The sequence below is a fragment of the Notamacropus eugenii genome, chromosome 2 (genome assembly GCF_028372415.1).
Source record: "Notamacropus eugenii isolate mMacEug1 chromosome 2, mMacEug1.pri_v2, whole genome shotgun sequence".
NCBI classification, from domain to species: domain Eukaryota; kingdom Metazoa; phylum Chordata; class Mammalia; order Diprotodontia; family Macropodidae; genus Notamacropus; species Notamacropus eugenii.
The window spans coordinates 191368984-191394868 of NC_092873.1; the positions used below are offsets into that span (position 1 = coordinate 191368984).

The window sequence follows — 25885 nt, forward strand, 5'->3', positions numbered from 1 at the left end:
CACCTAGGAAAAGTCAAGAGGCCAAAAAAATGACCATTGTCCAGACCAAACAGGTGTACATATAATTTGATGATTGTAAAGTTTCGCGTTTGTTTGTTTTTAAATCCCTAGGGTCTGTGTATTGCTATATTAGGACCTACATTTCAAGACTTGGCTATAAATGTGAATCGCAACATCAGTGATATTTCTTACATTTTTGTGGGCCGTGCATGTGGGTATCTAAGTGGCTCTGTGATCGGTGGATTTCTCTTTGACCACATGAATCATAATTTAATTTTGGGTAAGTAGAATACCTCAAACAGGGTATCTTGTGACTTTTCAGTAGATATGATATTTGTATTAATGCCTATGAAGACAGCTGGCTTCAGTCAGCACAACCTTGGTTCAGGCCCTGCCTCTGAAACATAACAGACAGTGTGACCCTGAACATTTAAACTCTTAGTGCTCCAGGCAGCTCTCATTAGATCAAGAGATCTAATGAAAAAATATCAAAATTAATATTAACCTAGGAATTTGTAGGGGTGTGTGTGTGTGGTATTAAGGTATTGTGTTCACATATTTTATTTAACAGTTAGTAACTTGTTGATTCCAATGTGGGAAGAAAGTTTAGCAAGGTGAATTTCCCACATCCTGCTCCCAAAATGCGAAGTTAGTTTTCTTTTAGGGTTACTGTGAAGAGATGGGTCACCTCTAGAAAGTGTCTAAGATCCTTAGGTGTACCTAGAAACCTACTTTTACCCCAGTTACTACGTGTAATTCAGAGTCTTTTAAACCGGGACTATACAGATTCTTAGAATCAGAAGGGAACTCAGAGGTCATCTATTGCAAGTCATACCTGAACATGATTTTCGGCTCTGCAGCGTCCCCAGCAAGTTCCTTTCCAGCTTCCACTTGAAGATCTCCAGTGTTAACCAACAAACACATGCTATGGCAGTCTGTTACATTTCTGAACAGCTCTGTTAGAAAGTTATTTCTTTTATCAAGATAAATTCTGGTTCTCTCCAACATTTACCAAAGATTCCTAGTTCTGTCTTTTGGGATCAAGCAGAGCAAGTTTTAATTCATTTCTGGCCATTCAAGCATTCAGAGACAGCTATTTCTTTCTCCATAAGTCTTCTTCAGGCCAAACATCTCATCCTGGGTCAAGGTCAGCATGATGGGATTGCTTTAGATCTAAAGAAGCTCTTGGGTGCCTATTCTGGCTCTGTGATGACAGGGCTGGATCAGCAGTTGTTTGTATTTGGGGACTTTCATCACAGATGAATGGATGTTTGCTGACTTCTCTTTCATGATATTGCATGTGACACTTAAGGAACTTTTCATGGTTTTTATATCAGACCTTCCTTCCTCACCTTTGAATGTGTAGTGAAGCCTTTTAACTTGTTAAATGATGCATACCTCAGATTTTATGGGAAATTTTAGTTCTGATAAATCTACAGTAAATCAAGAGGGACTGTTTATTGAATTCAACAGTTAAAACAAAAGAGAAACTCCTTTTGTTGAGGATGAGACAATTTTTTTTCTTCCTAACTGATGAAAACATTTGAAAGTCAAAGAAAATCCTATTTAAGACAAAAAAATTACCAAAATTGTTTTGAAAGTCATAATTTTCCCAGAGATATGACTATTGTTGTAGGGTCTAGACTGGTTGAAGGCTATGGAAAGGATACCTTTAAGAAATCTGTAGACTGTCTCCTATTGTCCATCCTGCCATAGTGCTTTTATGACCAAGTTTATCCTTGGTCTTTTGGGTGACTTTGGGTGAATAGGTAGCTTAACCTTTTTGGAACTTAAGTTTTCTCATCGTAAAATGTGGAGGTTGAACTAGGTGACCTTTTAAGGTGTCTTGCAGCTCAGATCATGTAATGCTAAACTCTCTCCATTATAAATTCTTGTGACTATAACAATAACTTTTGTTAAGGGTGGAAGAATTCATTTCTTTTTCTTTAGTATATTTGATTAATTTTTCTAGGAAAAAAGTAAAGGATATTAGGGTTGAGTGAAAAAAAGGATTGAATGGATTAAAAACAAATCCTGAAATTTCCTCTTCTGTTGTACAGTATTACTATAGAGCTCTGGCACATGTGGTATGATTATGAACAATAAATTTATATGTTGGGATGATTTTATATTTTATAGCCCATGAAGATTAAGAAGGGCTATTTTAATGAAAATAACTCCTTCTGCTGAATTAGGGTCCAGGCTTATGAATGTTAGTAGAATCCAATCTTGGAATCAGAAGTGACCTCAGACATCATTTAGTCCAACTATTACTCAAAATGTACAATCAGGCTATGACATTTCTGATGAGTGGTCATTTATATTCTCCTTTAAGATTTCTGGGAATGCTAAATTCACTGCATAACAATGCAGTCCATTCCAATTTTGGACATTTCCACGTGTTAGAAGGTTGTTTCTTATGCTAAACAAATATTTTGCTCCCTAGACTTTTCTCCCATTGGTCCAGTTTTGCTCTTTGGAGCCAAGAAGAATAGGTGTGACAGCTCCTCCAACATTTGGTAATAATAATAATTCATATTTACAAAGTGCTGTACATATTTCATTTGCATCCTCACACCAGCTTTGTAAGGTAGTTGCTGGTATTATCCCCATTTTAGAGATGAGTCACATAGATATTAAGTGTCAGAGGCATGATTCAGGCTCTCGAATTTCTTGACTTTTAAGTCCACTGCTCCAACTCTATGAAATCTCTCCTCCAGGCTGAATAACCCCAGTTCTTTCAAATGATCTTCATGGTGCAGTTTTAATTCCCATCCTGGTCAAGCTGTCCTGGAGTTGCCTCCTAGTTTATTAATATGATTTAGAAAATGTGTCTCCCTAGACTGAAAATATGAGTCTGACCAGGGTTCTCAGGCCTGTGTTTTAATTAAGGGAGCATTGGTCTTGTGATACCTGTTAGTATTCCCTGTGTTGATTCTTCAGATTGGGACTAGAATTTGCTGCTGCTGGTGGTTTTTCTTGAATTAATTTTTTGAAGCCTCTTGTCCTGTATTATAATAGCTATATATATTTCGAAGTTCCTTGGATTAGCATTTAGGGTCTGCCTCATAACTTTAATACACTCTGTCCACCCCACTCATCTCTGTATTCTAAACAATCTCCACTTCTTTATCTTTGATCTTGTTATTTCTCTAGCCTCAGTGTATCTTCCCTGTTGTCTGTCAGTTCATATTCATTACATTTTCCTAGGTCTGACTCAAACTTCAACTCTATGAAGCCTTTTCTGACTAAGCCCCATCTCCCTTGATCTTATTACTCTTTATGTCCCACTTAGGATCTATGGATAAATTTTATACTGTTCTGTTGTTTTTGCATAATAGTAACAATAACTTGCACTTATATAATGCATTAAGGTTTGCAAATATCTCATTTCATCAGCTGTTACTGTTTTCTGATTGTTTCAGGTAGGTATGTTTCTCCAGGTAGATTATAACGTCCATAAAGGCATTAATGACTCTTTTACATTTGAGGCAGCAATAAAGGAAATGGGGTTTAGAAGAGCAGGTAACAAAGGGTGAATCTAAGAGCTTAACATGGTCTTGTGAAAGGAGTGCATTACCTCAGAGTGAACTGAAGGCCAAGTACATCAAAAAAGGGTTTGGTGTTATAAAAGCTATTTTTTTTTTTATTTTGTAATGTTTAACAATCACTGCCATACAATTGCGATTTTATCCCTCCCCACCTACTCCCCACTACCCCCCTCCCTCCCCACGACTGCATACAATTCTGTATAGATTCTACATATACTTTCCTATTGAGTATATTTTCACTATAGTCATGCTATGTAGTCAGACTAAGATAAATGAAAGAAATCGTATAACAAATCAGAACATGATACACAAACACATACACATACACAAACATGATCTGCTACAATATGTGAGTGACTTCCATATTTCTCTCTCTGAGTGTGGCAGGCATTTTGCCTTGAGATCCTCCATTGGGATTTTTTTTTTTTTTTGGTAAGAAGTTCTTGTGTTATTACAAAAATCTAAGTCTACCAGAAAAAACTCTCACACACTGTGGTTGTTGCTGTGCATAAAGTTCTCCTGGTTCTGCTCCTTTCACTCAGCATCAGGTCATATAAGTCCTTCCAGGCCTCTCTGAAGTCTTCTTGTTCATCATTATAAAAGCTATTTTCAAAGAAAAAACACCTTAGGGACCTTTACTTGGGGATGGATGGGACTGATAACTCCCAGCAGAGTGAATGCAGGACTGTTCAATTTTTCTTTTTCTTTAGTTTTGTCTACTAGGGAGAATGACTTTTATCTTGGAAATGATAGAACAAAAATTACCAAAATGGAGTTGATACCCAAAGTAAGTTAAGAGATTATAAAAGATTACCTGGCTGCCTTTGATGAATTCAGGTCACTTGGAACAGATGAAATACATCTTTAAGTCCTAAAACAACTGAAAGATGTGATCCTGAGCCACTGTCAGTGATACCAGAGATGGTAGAAAACAGCAGAGTTCCATAAGTTGGGAGAAGGACAGAGGTCTTTATTGAAAAAGAGAACAGTCAGCAAAATATCAGTCAGTGAGCTTGGCTGATTCCTGGGGAAATTAGAGAATGGATCACTGAAGAGATAAGGAAATGGTGATTACACCACATGGCCTCATCAAGAACAGATCATGTCAGATTAACATTGTTTCCTTTTTTGACAGGATTACTAAACTAGTACCTAAAAGGAATACTGTAGATCTAGTTTATATAGATTTTAGTAAAAGTTTAGATGAAGTATCTCATGCTTATAAGTGTATGAAGTATCTCATACAATAACAAAAATGGAACGGTCATTGTATTTGCAGATGACACCAAGCTGGGAGAGGGATAGCTAATACACTGGATGATCAAATCAGAATCCCAAAGGATCTTGATTGACCAGAAAACTGGGCTGAATCTAATAAGGTGACATTCATTAGGGTTAAAAGTTGAGTATTATCCTTAGGTACCAAAACAGATACAAGATGGAGAAGGCATGGTTTGATGGCAGTTATGAAAAAGATAGGGCAGCAGCCAAAAAAAACCAAAGGCAGTCTTGAGCTTCATTGACAGGCATAGCTTCCAGGAATAGAGAGATTATAATCCTACTATATTCTGCCCTTATCAGACCTCATGTGCATAATTATGTTTATTTCTTGTCATTGTAATTTAAGGATATTGATAAGCTGAAGAGTGTCCAGAACAGGGCAACCAAGATGGTGAAAGGGGTTGAGTCTGTGTTCTTTGAGGATTAGTTGAAAGAAGTGGGTATGTTTAACCTGGGCAGTAGAAGACTTGGTGGTGGGCGGGGGGGTGGGGGTGGGGGCGGACATAATAGGTCTCTTCAGGTATTAAAGGGCTGTCAGTGGAGGGAATTTGTTCTGTGCAGCCCCAGAAGGCAAAGCCAGAAGTACTGGGTAGAAGTGAACTTAAGAGTTCATGTCAGGAAAACCTCTCTACCAATTAGAGCTGCCAAAAAGTAGAATGGGCTCCTTCTAAGGGTGGTGGGTTCTTCCTCCTTGGAGATCTTCAGGTAGAGGTGAGGTGAGCACTTGTCTCAAATGTTATAGTGGAGATTCCTCTCCTATATAGATTGTCCTACATAGCCACCCTAGTCCCTTCCAACTCTCAAATGCTAGGCTTCTCTGATTCTGTGAGTTAGTCCAGTGCTAAATCATACAAGAAGTGCTTAATAAGTGTTGGTAAAAGTTGAACTTAACTTTCAGAAGTCCCTGGTTCTCCTCTAGGCTGAATCCTGTAGGAGTTGAGGGAAAGGAGCCACAAGCCACATTCATAGCTGTATGACTGATATCCATATGCACTCTAGTAGGGCACATACACTGTCATACACACACATTGAGATGCCCTTGGATATATACAACCATGGTTAACATACAACTGAGCTGTTCACATGCATGCTGAGACAAAGGTCTTAAGCATGCAGGTACATAGCAAACGATATATTCACATTGAGATACAAGCTTCATAGAACGTCAGAGTTAGGACCTCAGAGGTCCTCCTCCTGGAACAAAAATTCTGTCTACAGTTTCCCTGACAAATAGTTATCCAGCCTCTAGTGAGGAATCCCATTCTGTCTTTGGATAATGGCTCTCACAATATCTCACCTAGACCATAATTGTGAACACTGAGATGCTCACATTGTGAGCATTGTGTTTTCAACACACACACACACACACATACACACCTACACCCCAACATCTACCTGTTTCCTTTAGATGACAGTTGTTGACAAATGAGAGCTCATCTGGAGGAAAGCTATTAGGATGGACAGAGGGACTGGATCTAAGGCTGTCTGAGGCCACATTAAAGTAACTAAAGATGTTTATCTTGGAGAAGCAAGGACATGGAGGTTGCCTGACATGGCAGCTGCCTTCTGAGATCTGAAGGGCGAGTAACAGGGAAGTCCTTCTTCTGCTCCATCCCTGAGAGCAGAACTAAGGGCAACAGGTGGATTTGTGTGGGGCGATTTAGGTTCAGTGTGTATAGAAACTTGTAGCAATTAGGGCTACCTAAAAGGAACTGACTGCTGTAGCAGTGAGTTCCCTGTTCCTGGAGGCTATTTAAAGAGAGACTGAGTGACTTTCTAGCTGTGTGTTGAAGTAAATGAAGGATTTTTAGCTTGGAATCCACAAACTTGTTTTTGTAGTATTTTGATAGCTATATTTTAATATAGTTAGTTTCCTTTGTAATCCTATATACTTCAAGTATTTAAAAACATTATTCTGCGAATGGCTTAGCAGGCTTCACCAGACTGTTATTAGAGTCTGTGGCACAAAAGAAGTTAAGAATCTTTGAGTTAGATGCTCCCTGTGATTTTTTTTGACAGTGTAGTTGTGTTATTGGAAAGAACATTAGTTCTGAAGTCAGAGGACCCGGATTTAAATCCTAGCACTGCTACCTGCTTCTACGTGTGTTCTTCATCAGATCACTTAGAACTGCTCTACACCAATTTTCTCATCTATAAAATGGAGGCAGGATTGAGCTAGATCAGTAGAATCAAACAAATGGAAATGAGTCCCTGCTGGCTGCATATTGACTTAGAAAGCCAAAAATTAACATCATCTATGTTGTGTTTTTATTTATTTCATGCAACATTTCCCAGTGAGTTTGACACCTTTGGACTAAGAAAGGTCTCTTCTAGTTCTAAATCTTTGGTCCTATGGGTTCACCAGACTTGTTTAGTATAAGTTTATAACAAGAAACTTTTGTGTTTCTGTTGATAGTTATATGGCTCAAATTTTGGGGCAACTTATAACATTCATACCCCACTTCATAAATTTAACTGGGACCAGGGACCTAGATAAGGGAAAACCTGTGAAATAGCTCTCTGGAATTTCATTTGGAGCCCAGGTAATAGTTAAGAGAAAGAGTTTCATTCCTCATCTTATATTCAGTAGTGCCACTGACTCCTCCTTCCCTGGATGTCAGTAATTGTTATTTTATTGTCTACTCAGCAGTCACCCCAGAAGCTTTAGCCCAAAGGCAAAGGATTTTATAAATGGTCTGTTGAGAATGAAATTTACTTATTTCCCTAATTGTGGAAGTTTATTTCCCTAAACCAGATTTTCTGACTTCCCATGGCTGACTTTGTGTTGAAGAACAAGTAGAGTTCTTCATCCTCAACAAGGACCAGTTTGTTTTGACTTAATTTTTAGGCATTATAGTTGCAATTGTTTTTAAGGTAGTGATGACCCATGAATATGTGTTTTGTATCTAATTTTTACCTTTCTTTCAGGTTTGTCAATGCTGGGGACATCTATTGGTCTCTACCTTGTCCCCTTTTGCAAACAAGCAATATTATTGGTTTTTATGATGGGAGTCTTAGGAATTTCTACTGGAATTTTAGACACAGGTGAGTGAATTTTCTGCCATCATTTTTGGGTGAAGAAGCAGAAGGAGAAAAGAGAAGATTGCTTATTTTTGAAAATGGAAGAGCAAACTCTGTTTTTTCTAATTCTCAACTAGGTTACTCTCCTACATGGCACTTGTTTGGGGAAAGGGTGGTGTTCTTATTTACCGAGAGGCAAAAATCAATAATAATTCTTGCTAGGGGTGAGGGTGGATATGGGGGCCTCCTGCTGTGACTTGTGACTACCCTGCTTCATAAGCATTAGGTGTTGGTGGTTAGCATCCCCTGGAGAGGGAAGATTTCATCATTGACAGTAGTTAACAGAATGGCAATTTCATATAGGTAGTGAATCCCAATTGTTATGGTGTGGACTGGAAACCTAAACTCTACAGCCTGAGTGAGCAAATCAAATTCAGTGAATATTTCTTATTACTCTATAATTTATCTATTATGTTCAAAGTGGGCACTGAGTAGTTTTATTAGAATAGTTGCAAAGGTAATTAGAGCTAAATCTAAACTTGTTTCTTGCTTTACCTACCAGTTTTTTCTGTTTTTTCTTTTTCTGCAAGATTCCTATATTCTTCACCTAAATCTTTCCCTAATTAGCTGACCTCTGATGTCCACTAAACTTTTTGTCATTTAATTTTATATATTTGTAAATATATGTGTAATGTACATACATTTATTCATACATACATGCCTACACACAAACATATTTAGGCCAAGGGCAGACTGGATTTAGGATTTCATCAGCATAAGAATTTATCCCTGAGGAAACTCCTTCTCTTGCTACAGATTAGCAACTATTGTGCACTTTAAGAGTGGCCAAACAGAGTAAGTCTAATATTCCCATATGGCAGCCCTTCAAGTGGTCATTCTTGGAAACACAGAGACCTGAGTTGATGACGCATGCTGGCTGTGTGACCCTGAGGAAGTCATTTAGCTTTCCACTGCCTTAGATAACTCCTTCTGTATTGTGTGTGTGTGTGTGTGTGTGTGTGTGTGTGTGTGTGTATGTATGTATGTGTATGTATGTATGTAAAATCATTTCTCCCACCATCCACACTATAGCCTCTTTTGTTTCTCTCCTGCTTTACTGTAGTGGCTAAGGATGTGTGAAATAATGACTTGAGGCTTTTAGCTTAATTTGGTGACTTTTGTCTGTTGGTAGTTTGCACATCTGTAAAGAGTTAGACACTGTGTTACCTGTTTGTGTCACTTGACCATCTTGTAGTTGAAGGTGTAAGAGGGTCCTGACAGGTCCTCAAATGGGCTTAGCAGGATCCTGCAGATCCTCATGTCCTGAAAACCTCATGCTGCACCTGGTATGTGCATAAATAATATTTCCTCAAATAGGTGTCTAGAGCTATGTCTTACAGGGAGTTTTAGTAACTTTAATGTTATCTGATGATTAAAAACAGAAGAGTGTGTTTTACTTTGAAGCACAGTTTGTTCTGTCACTTCTGTTGTTCCATGAGCCCATCAGGTGGATATTTCCAGCACCAGGACCTTTTCATCCTTTGCAGTTCTTATCCTTCCATAAGTCTTCCACAGAGATTCTACCCATTGTTCAGTAGGCCTTCTTCTTGGGCTGTTAGCCTTTGAATGGTTGCACTATTTGATGGGTTGTCATCAGCACAGCACTGAAAGCTCTCTGTCTGCTTTCCTTTGTCTCACTCCATGTCCCTCATATCCTTTTCTGATCATGCTCATGCTTGATGATGTCTCTAGGCCACTTCTTGTGTACCAGGTATTGGTTACACGTTTCAGAATACCTAAGCCTACTCTGTCTCTCCATTGTCCTTTGGGTCACTTGGCCATTTTGATTCTTTAGAGACCATGGCATAGTTTCACTGAGGAAAATATCAATGTTCACAGTGTAGAATTCATTTCTAAAACTTAAATGGTACCAAAGTTCTCTGTAACTATCAGGTTCCCTGAGTTTTGAAAGTGGGTTAGTGGCATTTGGTTACTTTGCCTTTTAGGAGGTAAGAGGGGGCAGGAGGTGGGTCTTGACTTGTGATTTCATTGGTACAATGAACCCCAAATGAGGAGACTCCCTCTAGCAATGCATCTTAGTGACTTTTCCGTAACTTAAGAATCTTGGAGAGCTGCGCAGGACCATGTGGCTGGTATGTATCAGAGATAGGACTTGATCCCAGATCTTCCTGATTCCCAAAGTGGCTCTCTGACTTCTGTGCTGGGCTTCCCCTTGGCTCAGCAAATTCTAGTTCATACTTCTAGTGTACTATTTCTGACACCTAAATCTCTTCTGAAGATAATTACCACATTGACTTCCATGATATCAGTGGCATGCAGAATTTTTAACACATATGTATTTCTTTTTATTATTTGTAGGTTGCAATGTCCTCATCCTGCATATATGGAGAGGTGAAGCAGCCCCACATCTGCAGGCCTTGCATTTCACTTTTGCCTTGGGGGCCTTTTTGGCTCCCTTACTAGCCAAGCTGGCCTTGGGTAGTGCTGTGCCCTCTGAAAACCACATGGTAACTGATGTGTCAAACCACTCTGAACTCACCCTGCCACCTGCAGCTGACTTAGATGTCATATTTGGAGTACCTGCTAATAAGAATTTGCTACGAACTTATGTTGTTATAGGAACTTATGTTTTGGTGATGTTTTCCTTCTTTATTATTCTGTTTTTCCAAAAAATTCCAAATGAAGAGAAAACAAAAGAAGCTGCTCAGAGAACTCGAACTGCAAAATACCAGAATGCCCTTCTTGGTCTCCTTTTTATATTCTTCTTTTTTTACGTTGGAGCAGAGGTCACATACGGCTCTTACGTTTTCTCTTTTGCAACACTGCATGCTGGCATGAGTGAAAGCCAAGCAGCAGGATTGAACTCTGCCTTCTGGGGGACATTTGCTGCTTGCAGAGGCATGGCGATCTGTTTTGCTACGTGTCTACAGCCTGGGACCATGATTGTGTTAAGCAATGTGGGCAGTTTGGCTGCCTCCCTACTTCTAGTTATTTTTGATAAGAATCATATTTGTCTTTGGGTGGCAACAGCAGTATATGGGGCTTCAATGGCTACTACATTTCCTAGTGGCGTTTCCTGGATTGAACAGTACGTGACCATTAAAGGAAAATCTGCTGCTTTATTTGTAATTGGTGCTGCCCTGGGAGAAATGGTCATTCCTGTGGTGGTTGGATCTCTTCAGGGAAAATACCCACATCTTCCAGGGATTCTGTATGTTTCGTTGGGGTCAGCTATTGTGACAGGAGTTTTATTTCCTATCATGTACAAACTGGCCACTGCACCTCTTCATGTCAAGATTCAGGGAAGTAGAAAGAGTGAAGACCAGAAAGCACTACTCTCCACCTCTACGTTTAATGATGAAGATGAGGGTGATTATGGAGAAGAGGGTGCTGAAAAGGAATGGAACAGAGTTGACTTTGAAATGATTGAAATGAACGATACGATGAGGAATTCAGTAATAGAGACATCTAGAAAAATTTTGAGGGAATCTCCCAAAGGGATCTCTAGCTAGTTATTGTGAAGCCCCTTACTCTAGACAAGGAAAAGAATGACTAACAGTTAAAGATGGATTGGTTATTGATTGCCTGTAACAACCATTGACTTTAAAGGCAGACTGGAAGAGATCATTGACATATTTTGAAACTCATTTTAGAGTTTGGAACTTCTGGCTCTGATTACAACAAATGGAAAATTCTGGTGTTTGTCGTGTCATCCTAGAGTCTTTGACAACTAAAAGAGGTCAGGTATGGTCACGTGTGGCTAGTAAAGTGACTCCACTGTAAAGTAGCCCCCTACATTCAGAGGGTGCAAGAAAGGCATAAATATTTAAGAAGTTTGTTGCTAGCAAAAGTCACCCAAGAGCATGATTAAAGAGTACGATAAATGACCAGAATTGACAAAACTGCTGATAGCTGGGAAATAACCAATTGCAGTTGGTACGAGTTATGAAAGCCTCAGGAAAGAATCTATTTTACCTTGAAAAACTTCTTTAACCTGGACAGATAATTGTACAGACACTTCTATTCCACTTGAAACAAATGATGATGATAGATTCTGCTTTCTGATTCAAAGTATGTTTCTGATAATAATGAAAATATATGGTATAATGGAAAGAACCTTGCATTGGGAGTATGGAGACTTTGGTTCCAGCTATAACTTTTATCATGGATTAATTTCCATGATTTTAATTTACTCAGTTTTTCTCAGTCTTAGTTTTTTTTTTAATAAAAATTAGAGTATTTGAGTTTGATAATTAAGGTCTTTTCTAGTTCTAAAATTTTTTGTATAGCAGTGAGATGTTCTTCAAAGAATAAAATGCACTAAATTTTGTTGTGTGGGTTGTTGATAAAGGATATTCCTTTCTTTCCACAAAGAAGGGAAGTTGTGAGAAAAGTAGTGGAAAGGAGAGAGATAGAAATGACAATCACTTTAAGACTATACTTTTGATAATGAATTTAGTGGCCTGAAAGTTTCACATACTTTAATACTTTCAGTCATTGTCTAAAGAGGACTTCCTTAATCAGTAATTAACTGAGCTATAGGGAAGTTTATGCTGTTGACATTTATTTTAAAAAGAAAGAAAACTACTGAAAAGTTAATAACTTATTTTTCTATACTGATTATTTTTCTCTTAAGTTTGAAGGGGGAATTTGCATTATCTAAATTTTTGCTATTGAAAAATAGAGAAGTATTCCTACATTAGTAGTTAGACCAATGGGTAGTTAGACCTTCTAAGGGTCCATTACTTCTGCTTCAAATTTATTTCCGACCTTTGCAGGGCTACAGACTCAGTTATATCTATCTGTTCATCTAGGTTTTGGTTGATAACCACATTCATAGGAGACTGAGCTATTAACCCAGAGTGCCAATTCATTTAAAGTAAGGGATTTGCCTTTGCAGTGATATATGCTTCTGTTGCCTTTCAAGGACAAGCCTCTTGATGCTGTTGCATACTTGAGAAACCAAATGAAAGTCTGGAATATTACTCAGTGGCATTGGGGTCCTTGAAGAGGAAGTAGAGCATCTTTTAAAGGTTTTTTTCATGTACATTATGGAAAACTTGATGAGTTCTTCTCCATAGGGGACAATCTGAGGAATCCTTGGTTACTTACTTCTTCATTTACCGTGTGCCTCTGCATCCCTTTCTCTTATCCAGCTCCTTCACTCCTCGGTGGTGTACCTATGCTAATTGCCCAGTGAAGCTTTGATGGTTTTAGGACTCCGGTGTGTATCCCTTTCATCATCTTACCTTGTTTCTAAGGCAGGGCAGCTTTTGAGTCTGGGAACTGTTTGGTTTGTTTCCACCTTAGGGCACGTTGAATGACCTTGATCTTAGGTGGAGAGTGTGAGAAGTATAAAGGGAAAGAAAAACACTCCTATGTTTTTATAGCTGCCTTTGTCTTTGATCTTACAAATGCTTCATTTGCTCCTCCACTCTACAAGCCATCACAGGGGGCATCTGATTAATACAGCAATGATATGAGCAGCTGAGTGGAGAGGGCAGGCTGAGCTGGAGAATACTGGTTATTACACCATTCTCATAGCTCCTTTTAAGTGGATGAATGGTCTGGTTGGCCCAGGAAGAGACAGGGGAAAAACGAAAGATGTCAGGAAATATAAAAAAGTACATAGAATTCCCGAAAAAACTGTTCCCCGTTATAGATTGCATTGTGGGTAGCCATACACATTTTATTCATATATATATATAGCCAGAACTAGAGCATATTTTCTATATTGTTAAGAAAATAATTGAAACATATCACTGGGAGTTGGTGATCCTAAAATCACTTCTCTGGGAAAAGAGGCATGATACCCATCATCTGTATAATCAAAACCTTAAGCATTCAGGGTGCTCAAGAAAGTTTAAGATTTTATTGAATGAAAAAAAATTAAGTGTGATACAAGAAACATTTATTAAGCAGTTAAGAGATGCACTGCCTTTCCCCCCTCCCCAGCTCCCCAAAATCAGAAGTCAGTAAAGAGTTACTGTGAAGGATTTCTCTATCCTTCTAGGACCTTCTAGGCATGGGGAGGAGGACAACACCCCTCACCCCCGACTTCTTTTAGTTTTATTCTTTTAGTCGAGATCCTGAAGCATTAATAAAAAGGTAATTTTATTGCCACTACCAGTTGAAGTGGTAATTTAAAGAAATTTATTCTTTAAAAAGTACATTTTCAACTAATCCATCATTTAAGAACTAGAACTGTTTATTCTTAAACTTCTAATCAAATTTTATTTTTGAAATATCAAACATTTTTCATGGGCCTCCGAATAGTGTGAAGTTTGGGGAAAAAGTTTTTCTCCTAAGTTTATTCTGTTTAAAGTAATTGGAGGCTATTATTTAGAATGTGCTGGCACTGCAGCTGATTGCCTCACTATTTATATAGATTTGTGGGCGGTAACATCTTATATTAAAAAACAACAACAAACCCCCCCACTAAACACCCAAACCAGAAACACACAACCTAGGATTGCAAGATCATAATAATTGCACATTCCTAAGGGAAAGTGCCAGTAGCTCAGATCTTTATATCTCATGAGGTACCTTTGCCAGAGGCATTTCTACTCTGTGTGAGTTAATCTGGAAATTTCATTTAACCAGACAACCCCAAATCCCAATCATGATCTCTGAACAGGGTTATTGTAACATAACCCCTTAAAAATACCATAATAAAGGTTTTTATATCCCTTCCTAAGGTGTTGCAGATGCAGGGGTACTTTGATCTTAACTTATCCCTTTTATATAACTGCCTGTGCAGTGTAACTGAATTAGAAACTTCTGTTAATCCCCTTCCTCCCTTCCCCAATTAGTCCTGTAATGCTGTGTATGCCTTGGAAAACTAGCAATTGCAGTGAGATGTTAGCCTTGGAAAATTATTGGTCCTTTGTTTGCTTAGTAACAATAAAGTCAGTACCTTCAATTTCACAGTGTTTTTTTTCCCACAAGTTGTACAGAGTAGTGACTTCTTATTTCCCTCTCATTCTTCAACAAGGAACAAGTGTAGCCATTTTCAAAAGCAAAATCAAAGAAAAATGATCATTCTAGCCAATTTGTTTGGAACATAGTGAAGAGGTATAATGTAAGGGATTATCTCCCCTTTGTCTTTGTTCCCTCTTGAAATTCAGAGTCCTAGAGGATCACCAAGCTTGTGTGATTCCCTGTTACTTTTGGGAGTATTTAAAAAAATTCTCCTAAACTTGCCCTTAAATAGGAGTGTCAGAGATGAACAAAAATTTGAAATTAATAGTTTCAGAGCTAGAGAGTCCATGACCCCTTCATTTAATTTAGTTATGTTTTCTCCCCTTCCCCTTGAGTATGTGTATGAAGATATTCATTCATATTTATCTGAATGGAATTAATGTTTTAGAGATTCAATGTAGAAACCTCACTTTTTCGCAAGCTGTATATCTGGTTTGTTAACTCAGACACATTTTGTCTGACCGCAAACAGTGTTGGCTATTTTGGGGGGGATTATTATTAAATAAGATTTATATTGTAAACTTTTTAGGATTTATTAATCATACATGAGTGTGTTATCTTGTTTCAGCATTTATCTCTCATTACCAAATGGAGTATCTTTTGCCATATATATCTTTTAAATTTGGAACATTTAAGAGTGAGCTCATTTGTATTTTTCCCCTGACCTAATATTGATCAGATTTGTAAATTTGTCTGTTCACGTAAGAATTGTGCAGGTCATAAGCATTAATAGTTTTCTTAAGGGAAGAAAATGACTATCTCAAATTTGGAACAGTAATTTGAGAGTGGTTTTACATTTGATCTTTCTTTCACTGGGTTTCCATGTTCAAATTTCTTATGAAAAGTACTTTAAAACAATGTTAAAAATCACAGAAACCTTATTTTTTTAAATTAAAATTTATTTTTTCACAATTAAAATTCATTTTTTCAGTTGTCAGACATTTATTTTTTTCTCCCATGTATCCCTACTTGAAAACAACAACACTGAACCAAATCCTTGTTAACAGATAAGTATTGTCAAACAAACCAGTTTCCAAACTGACAGTATCCAAAAATGTGTGTCTTGTTCTGAATGTTAGTGCATCCCCTCTTTGTCAGGAGGGTGGTTAACATTCTTCCATCTTTAGGCCTCTAAAATAGTGGTTGGTTGTTTCATTGATCAGGGTTCTTAAGTCTTTCAAAATTGATATTACAATGTTGGTGTTATTACATCAGTTAGCACTTATTACTGATGAGAACAAGGTAAATGAGATTTAAGGAACAGAAATTTGAACTGAATTTTGGCTGAAGTGCTTGTATATATATGACATGTATTATAATTACATATATATGTATTTATATGTGTATTGTATATATATGACATAATTATAATGATGACATAATTTGTGCTGGGACTTACACAAGTCCTAATTTACTCCCTACCTCAGTCCATCTGTAGAGAATGTTGAGAGCTTTTCCATGAAAATGCATCTCCAGTAGCATTGCTGTAGTTCCTTTTCTGCAGCTAGCTGAATGACTGACCTGTTCTTTAATGTAAACATCTGATCATCTAAATAACTTAATTCAGAGTCCTTTTTTTGGACATTTGCATTTTGAATAATTGAGTTTTCATTGTATGTTTCATTAGCTATTTGAGAGAAAATTGCTTAATTATCTGTGTTAGGTATTTTTTCCTCTTTGATTTATAAACTGCTTCTGTACTGAGGAACATGCCTCCTCTCCTAACGTCCTCAACCAGACTGCATTTTAAATATACTGAATTTAATGGAATTCAGCTTTTCATGTAGTAACCTTTAGAAATGGAACATCATCTTTAGAATGTTGTAGTTTTGTGGTATTGTTTCACAATAGCACTATTTTTGCTAAAATGTAGAAGTTTCAGAAAGTTCCTTTCAGAGTTTCCATCTTTTTTCTTTCTCTGAGATCAATTGACATTTGTTGCCTCATTTCTTCCCATTTCTGCTTTGGCCTTGCTCCTTTTAAAGTCCGCTAAATGATACCCCCTTTCTTTTTCTTACAGTGAGTATGTTATTTTACTGTTATTCCTTTTACTTTATTAGAATATGAAAAATAAATTTGGTCTCATGATCTCTAAATAGAGTACTGCTCCCCGTTAATGCCATTTGGTTGTGATGGAATGGGTGGACCCACCTAAAAATTGGAAGTTTGCTGGGTGGTCCTAGAGTCAGACTCTTCAAAATCTGAACAAATAGTGGAGATGATGTACTTCTGACTTTTGCTCATTTTTGCTTTTATTTTTCATAAATAAACTTTTTTTCCTCAGTAGAAATTAGATTTCAGCAGACTACTATATTGAGACCTCAGTACACTAGACAAATTTTTCAGCCTATTCCATCTCATTAATATCTCATGCAGATTTTCAACCTGTAAGTTAAGAGTTGAACTTAAAATAGATGTGTTTGTCTCCTTAATCTGTAGAACTGAGTAGGTTGGAATAGATTATCTCTGAATCCCCTCTCAACTCTAAATCTATGAATCTGTGAACTGATAAGCATCTTATTGGTTTTTAAAGACTTGGTTTCTGTGTTGCTGTATCACCAAGGTAACGTGTTGTTTCACTTGAGTTAATATGATACAAATTTGTTCTGTCTGTTATGCATGATGTAAAATATCTGGCCCTACTGTAGCTGACGTAGTTAGTAGGTGCTGCCTTCTGTGTTTTGGAATTTTGATCATGATGTTCTCCGAAATAGTGGGTAAAATATTGTTAAGCAGAATTAAGGAAATGGCATCAGAAGTCTGGTGTGTCCTATGTATTTTAAGCAGTTTCATCAAAGCCCTTCTAGAGTTTATTTTCTTGATTTCATTGGGCATCATAGGTAATGAATGCCCTTTGCTAGGATTTGATTTCCCATAAAAAAAGATGTTCTCTCTAGGTCAGGGTATCATGTCATGTAGCATTTACACGTCATTGATATACAGATGAAACCTTAGTTTTTGTTTTGTTTTGTTTCATTTTGATTTTTTTGAGAGGCAGTTGAGGCTAAGTGATGCCTAGTGTCACACAGCTAGTAAGTGTCAAGTGTCTGAGGCCCAATTTGAAATCAGGTCCTCCTGACTCCAGGGCCAGTGCTCTATCTACTGCACCACCTAATTGCCCCACCCCGTTTTTTAAACGAAAGGTTGAATTACCCTTTATTTAGAATGAAATATAAAAATGTGGAAAGATATGAAGGGTTTTTATACAAAGAGATCATGAAGATGATGCCTGGATATACATTGTCTCCAGTTTGAGATAAAAATAGTAAATGGGCATTTGTTTCTTAGTTGTCTGTTAATCTCTATAGTTCTCCTTTGTAAAATGCTATGTGTTTTAGATGAGATTAATTTCTCATTTTGCATATTTGAGTATCTTTCATGGTCAAAATTATAGTTAAAAGTTTTTCTGAAAAATGAGAAATTGAACTACCATCCTTAGTATCACAGAACTATGAGATTCTCCCCATTCCTAGTAGTTAACCCCCTACTGTGGGTCAAAATAGTCACCCATGTCAAAATTAAACTTGGAAGGATACTCAGTGGAAGAGTCTCCTCTTATAATCTGCATTTTCTTCATTTCCTTCAGGACAGAGGACAGTTTGTCATTATCAATGTGAGGTTCCAATGATCTAGGAAGAGGAGGACCATGCTGGGGCAGGTTCTTGCAACAATCCAGGAAGACTGGAAGCCATACTACCCTCAGGGAAAGGTGAAGATGGCATGGCCCCAGGAAAAAGAACATATTTATGCTTAATAGTGGGTTGCCATACAGACCAAGATGAGAGAGCCTGGTACAGCAATATAGATAGGGCAACGTTTCAGAAAAGTCAGTGCATTTGATTCCTCATATTGGCACATTCAGCCACGCCAGTGAGTTTGAAGCTGAGTTTAAAAGTATCAGGAAGGAGTCTATTCTGTTCTGCTGTTTCCTTCAAGAGCCATCTTTATGAGAAGGTGGCTGTGGTGACTTCTGGCCAGGTAACTTAGGTCTTTCTTAGAGAGCAGGAAGTAAGTTGAAGACTCTCCAGGGAGCACTGTAGACCTCTGAGCAGGTACTCCACCTGGGCTGAAAGAAAGATGCTATATAAAGCAATCCCCCTGAGGTGTTTTAATTTGCTCAGCTCTGCAGCAAGAATGTCACTGTTGGTCTTTAGCAGAGGGTCCATCCCCCATTACATATCTTTATTAAAATGAGTCAGTTGCAAGCTCTGTAAGTTTTGGAAAGTTGTGATCATAAGGCACCTGATAGCCATCAAGATTTAAATGCTCTTACTTAGGTCCACTCTGCAGAGTACCAGAGAGTCCAAAAGAGGCAGAAATTCTACAGTGTCATGAAGAAAGATGGGTGCAGTGTAGCTGTTGGTGTTGTCCTAGATAGCTTCCTTTAGAAACTCCTCAGAGGAAGAGCTCGCTCTAAGATCATCCAGCAGCTCCACACGTGCTTCCATTGGGAGAGGTGTGACTGGGGATGCTTCTGCTGTCTGGTTCCTTGCCTGGCTTTGTGGGTCATGTGTCTCTTCCTGTGAGGAGTTACAGACTCAGGCTTGCCTTATTGAGCTGGCCCGCAGCCTCATGAGTTTTAAATTCCAAAGTAGACTTGTACCATATAAACCTGTCATATCCAGCCTCTGTAACCTCCTGAAGTCTTTTCATGAAATATTCTAACAGTATAATGGTCAGCTAGGACACACACAGGGCCTCTGGCTATTACTTGGAGATCCATTGAATACTCCTGGATATATTCAGAAATAAAATTGTTATAGCACTGAAAGATTCCCAAGTCCAAGCCAATACTTCCCCTTTCCTCCCCCCAAGCAAATTATATGACAAAATTGCAGTAATACAAAAGATCCTGGGCAGACTTTTGGGAGTTAAGTGTAATAGATTTTAATCTATACTACAAGAGCTAGACAGGAAAATCACTGTAGTGACTTTGTGCCTCTTATTTATTTGGCTCAGATTATGTGTGTGTGTGCTTTTTTCCCTTAGTACAATCTTTATGTGACAACACAATGCCACTTTGCACAGTGCTCTTTGATGTTAACATAGTGAAACCTCTTTAGAAAGACTGCCTAATATTCTCTTCGAGAGTAGCTATCTTGACAACTGGCCTTTGTGTACAATATTATTAATAAGCCCAAGATGCATCTGTGGGGCATGGATTGCAGAAATTTTTCCCTGCACATTCCTAGACAGGCTTTACTTTGATCACTTAAAAATCCAGAAATTCTTTTCCGTAGATAGGGGAGGGAGGGTGTGTGATTGAATGGATTTATTACATTTGAATTTGATTAATGTGTATGTGGCTTTATATAGTTGTGTGAATATTTATTGGAATAAAATATTGACTTGGATGAAACCTGGGATTGCTATTTATTTTTCTTATTGTTTTAGGTAGTAGTGATATCTTGGAAAGCTTCTAAAATCAGTCCATCAAAAACATCACCAGAAATTTTGGCATCAAATGTCTCAGATAAGTCTAATATATACATATGCAGCGTTTGACACAAATATATGTCTAAGAGCCATTCTGCAGTAGCTAAGTGGTCAGAGGATATTAGCAGTTAGAAAGAAAAGGAATACAAACTACCAACAACGACATCAAAAATGTTCTAAATACCTAGTAATAAAAGAAGTGCAGATTTAAAATGTTAGATCCATTAGGTTGTGAAAAACAACCGCACACTTGAAAGAAGCTATTATCTTTTTGTTTGGATGTTTCCTCCCTTGGTGCAGGGGGCAGCCCATCTATGCTCTTGTCATCCCAAGGGCTGCTCATCTGTCATCCTTTGACCCATGGCCTTCCCACCTTTTCCTATTTTGTATTTCTCTGACAGTTTACTCCTGTTCTTCAGAATTCCTTATCAGTTATATGTTGCCTGTTCAAATCCAGCCTGTGCCTATATTGGATACTCATTTTCATTTCTTTGGAAATGTGTGTTCCAAGTCTTGTAGCTATACAGTGATAAAAACTGGAAATAGTGTTGCAGAGGCTGTGGGAAGAGAGTCCCACAAGTAACTCTAGATTTTAATAAAGCAGGTTTGAAAGTTAGTAAAAAGAAATACATAGGATCCTATGTCCTAAAATTCTGCAGAAGTTAATTCCAAGGATATGCTCTAAAAATGAAATTCTGATGACAAAACTGATTCTGATGAAGAAATGGAGAACTGCCAGATAGCCAGTTCATTGCTAATTTCTGTTTCCACATTCACAGCATCTGATATACATCCCCTATGCTCCACTCATACAGCCACCTCCCTAGTCTGGATCCTGGAGGAACTAGGTGATGCAGTGGATAGAGCATTGGGCTTGGAATTAGGAAGACACATTTTCCTAAGTTCAAATCCAGCCTCAGACACTTAATAGCTGTGTGACCCTGCCAAGTCATTTGATCCTGTCTGCCTCAGTTCCTCATCTGTAAAATGAGCTGGAGAAGGGGATGGGAAACAACTCCAGTATCTTTACCAAGAAAACCCCAAAATAGGGGGATAAAGAGTTGATCACAACTGCACAACAGATCTTCATCACCTCTCAATGACCTAATTGGTCTCCCTTCCCCTACCCCAATCCATCCTCCACTCAGCTGCCAGAGTGATTTTCATAAAGTATTGATCTGACCACATCACCCCCCTTCTAAAGAAACTCCATTAGTTCCCTATCACATTCAGGATCAAATATAAAATCTTCTGCTTGGTACTGAAAACATTTTGCAGTCTGCCCCCTTCCTACCTTTCCAGCCTTCTCCTCAGTTTAAACTGCACTTCTTAGTTTCCCAGCTAAGAAAACATGAAAAACATGTAGAAAATAATTTTTTGAGAGAAGAATGCCAACAATCAGGGCTCAAAGCCCTCCTGTAGGAGACAATGCTTAAGCAGGCTGTTGAGGGGAGCCCTAGGGATGCCCAGAAGCACAGGTCGGGAGACAGAACATTCTAGACATGGTGGATGGCCTATGCAAAGTTGAGAGAGGGAAGAACAAGTTGACCAGTTCTGCTGTAAAGACAGGCTTGAGTCAGAACATATGTGTCTATGATATTTACTGGTTTGTGTATATGCTTCCCCCAAGTCCAATGTAAGTTTTCTGAGCGTGAGGGCAGTTATTTCATCTTTGTATCCACAATGCCTGGTGTGTTCTTGGTGCTTAATAAGTACTTTATAACATTGAGTAATAAATGCAATTCAATTGATTGTATTTTTTAGCTTTGAGTCAAATGACCAAAGGCAGGATAAGAATGTTTGTGGGCATAGAACTTCTCTCTCTATACTTTTTTGTGATCTTGGCTACTGTGGGTTCAGTGAACATCTCTGTTACTATGGCCTTGAAATCTGTTCCTCTCCTGAGCTCTAGCACCAATATCTGCTGAATATCTCTGTCTGGATGTGCCAAGAATATCTCAAAGCAATATGTAAAATGAAACCTGTCTTCCCTGTCTCCTCTTCTCCCTTTCCCACCTTCACCTCCCCCCACCCCGCAACTATACTCTACCCAAGGAGAGGTTGACCTAACGGTGGGATTGCTAGGCCAAACTTTGACTGACAAGCTCCCATTCTAAGGGATTGTGGGGAGGAGAAGCAGGTGTTTGTGGGGGCTGGACTTGATGAGGACTCCTGAGACCTGAGCCAGTGAACATTCCTCTTGTCTAGTTTTCTCCTCTCTATTGGAAGAGAGTAGGAGCCCAATGCCTTCCTTGGGGTTTGGGAGGCTTACCTCTGTTTCTTAGAAGTTTCTTAAGCCTGTAGTTATGCTGTTAACCATTGTATTGCTAATTTATGCTGGGAGAGAGACAGAGAGACTTTCAGAGACAGAGAAGGGAGAGACAGAGACAGAGGGGAGAGAGATGGGGTAGGAAGGAAGTCAGAGATAGAGAGAAACGCTAAGAAATAGAGAGAGAGAGAAAGTAAAGACAGATACAGAGAGACAAAGACAGAGGGGAGAGGGGGAGAGAGGGCAAGGGGGAAAACAGACAAGAAGAGGGGGTGAGAGTGAAGGGAGAGAAGAGAGAGACAGGGAGAATATGAGCATATGAGCATTTTTTTAGGACACTGTTTCTGGCCAAGGGTCCAGAGCCATAGGAGAAAACTATCCTCATTTTTACAGTTTTCTAGGATAGGATCTAACCAACTGAACAAGTAAGGAGGACTGGGGTGACTGAGGTACCCTGGCTTGTAGAGAGTTGGATGGGATCTCTGCCATTGATCTTGGCTGTTCCATAGAAAAGCCCTCCCAGTATAAAGGAAGAAGATCCAAGAAATGGACTGGAAAGTCATGACCACAAGTTGTGGGGCGGTGGTAGGGTATTTGGGTGGAAAGCAGAAGGCTGGCCCACTTAACAGTAGGGGAAGGTAAGAGTGAGTAACAGTTGTGCTCCCCAGCACTGTTAGACTTTGATAAAGCTGCTTCTTATAGGAAGGTATTGAGGTACTAGTATCCCCAGAAACAGGGATATTGGCTTTCTGTGTTATGGAGGAGGTGTTCCAGAAGCTTGGTGTGGCTTCCACATCATCTCTCAGCTATTTCCAAACGATGTCACTGATCCTCTTTGAAAATGAAGGACCGACAACAACGACAGACCATGGCTGGGTTTTTTCTGTTCTTGTCTCTCACCTACTGGAGCCTGGACTCTGCCCTTGGGACCTGCAACTCTGACAGGTGAGTTTTTGTCGTCTTGTGCCCAGAGTGAGATATCTCCATGGCCCTTCCAAGCTGTCCCTCTGCACGAGCACCTCTCCCTCCCTAGCTACCCTTTACATGTTGCTGTACAGTCACTTCAGTCACATTCAATCTTCTTGACCCCTTTTGGGGTTTTCTTGGCAAACCTGCTGAAGTGGTTTGCCATTTTTTTCTCAGTTTATTTTATAGATGAGGAAACAGGCAAACAGGGTTAAGTGACTTGCCCAGGGTCACACAGCTAAAGTAACTAAACCTGGATTCGAATTCCAGTCTTCCTCACTCTTGGTACTCTGTCCTGTGCCACCTAGTTGCCCCACCCTTTATGCCTCACCAAATCCATTTCCAAAATGTATATCAAACTATTTATTGAAGTAAACATTTAAAATTCATTTACAAGTCATAGTATTAGTTAGATGTTTTTAACTTAAAAAATGGGGCAAGGGTTTTTTGTTACTTTCCCTCTTTAGAATGTAAACACTTTGATGGAAGTGGCACAGCAGATAAGAATGCTGGGCTTAAAGTCAAGAACACTCATCTTTGGGAGTTCAAATCTGGCTGCGGACACTTTTTTGGCTGTGTGACCCTGGGAAAATAATTTAACCTTGTTTGGCATCAGTTCCTTACCTGTAAAATGAGCTGGAGAAGGAAATGGCAAATTACTTCATTATCTTTGCTACAGAAGACCACACATGGGGTCATAAAGAGTTGGGCATAACTTTTTTTGTTTTTGAATTACCAGTAAATGATATTTTATTTTTTCCCAATTAGAAGTAAAGCCAATTTTTAACATTTGTTTTTTAAAATTTTGAGTTCTAAACTTCCTCCTTCCCGCCTTCCTCTCCCCCCTTTCTGAGATGATAGGCAATTTGATATAGGTTATATATATATATATATATATATATATATATATATATATATATATATATATATATATATATATATATATATATATATATATACAATCATACAAAACATAATTTCGTATTACTCATGTTGTTAAAAAAAACAGACCAAGAAAAAAACAGCACACAAAAAAGTGAAAAATAATATGCTTTGGTTTGTATACAGATGCCATTAGTTCTTTCTTTGGAGGCAGATAGATTTTTTTCCACGAGTCTTTTGGAATTGTTTTGGATCACTGTATTGTTGAGAATAGCTAAGTCATTCACAGTTGATCATCATACAATATTTGCTATTACTCTGTACAGTGTTCTCCTGGTTCTGCTCACTTCACTCTTCCATCTTTTCAAGTCTTTCTGAAGTCATCCTGCTTGTCATTTCTTATAGCACAATAATATTACATTACAATCATATACCACAACTTGTTCAGCCATTCCCAATTGATGAGCATCCCTTCAATTTCCAATTCTTTGCCACAACAAAAAGAGGTGCTATAAATATTTTTGGATGAATAGGTCCTCTTCCCTCTGTCTCTCTCCACCTTCCCCCCACTACCTTTTTATAAAATGTCCTTGGGATATAGACCTAGTAGTGGTATTGCTGGATCTGAGGGTATAGTATACAGTGTTTTATAGCCCTTTGGGCATAATTCCAAATTGCTTTCTAGAATAATTGGCTCAGTTCATAACACCTGTTGTGCATTAGTGCCCCAATTTTCCCATATCCCCTTCAACATTTATAATTTTCCTTTTTTGTCATATTAGCCAAACTTATAGGTGTGAGGTGGTACTTCAGAGGTGTTGTAATTTGCATTTCTCTAGTCAATATTGATTTAGAACATTTTTTAATATGACTATAGTCTTTTTTGTCTGAAAACTGCCTGTTCATATCTTTTGATCATTTTTTAACTGGAGAATAATTTGTATTCTTATAAATTTGACTCATTTCTCTATATATTTGAGAAATGAGGTCTATATCAGAGATATTTGCTATAAAAAAATTTATCCCCAGCTTTTTGCTTTCCTTCTAATCTATGCTGCATTGGTTTTGTTTGGGTAAACCCTTTTTAATTTAATATAATCAAAATTATCCATTTTATATTTAGTAACACTGTCATTTGTTTGGTCATAAATTCTTCCCTTATCTACAAATCTGACAGGTAAACCATTTCATGCGCCCTAATTTGCTTCTGATATCCCCCTTTATGTCTAAATCATGTACCCATTTTTACTTAATCTTGGCATACAGCGTAAGATGTTGGCCTGTACCTAGTTTTGACCATAAGTGGTCTTTTCAAGCATCAAATTTCCCACATAACACCCACTTCATCTCCCTTCACATAATATTGCATCTATAGGAGTATTCATTAGTAGAACCCTCTCCTACCACCAAAACAAGACTCTCCTCTTTCGCCCTCTTTTCAGTATTCTTCCCCGCCCCCATCCCCTTTCCCATTCTC

The 25885-nt window shown here is 38.3% G+C and overlaps 1 protein-coding gene across 3 annotated transcripts in view; it reads left to right on the forward strand.

The window, feature by feature from the left end:
• The window catches only part of MFSD4B (major facilitator superfamily domain containing 4B), a 29713-nt gene extending 9499 nt beyond the window's left edge, over nt 1-20214 (forward strand). Inside the window, exons 2-5 of one of the 3 annotated variants that reach the window (XR_011974468.1) lie at nt 112-280; nt 7761-7877; nt 10233-13098; nt 18442-20214. Coding sequence is in view for 1 of the 3 variants with exons in the window: in XM_072643065.1 (XP_072499166.1) it covers nt 259-280; nt 7761-7877; nt 10233-11386 (1293 nt within the window). In the remaining 2 variants the exon portion in view is untranslated. Of the gene's footprint in view, nt 1-111; nt 281-7760; nt 7878-10232 lie in introns of all 3 variants that reach the window. The other 2 variants (XR_011974469.1, XM_072643065.1) reach the window with 2 other exon arrangements.
• Nucleotides 20215-25885: the final 5671 nt, after the last annotated feature.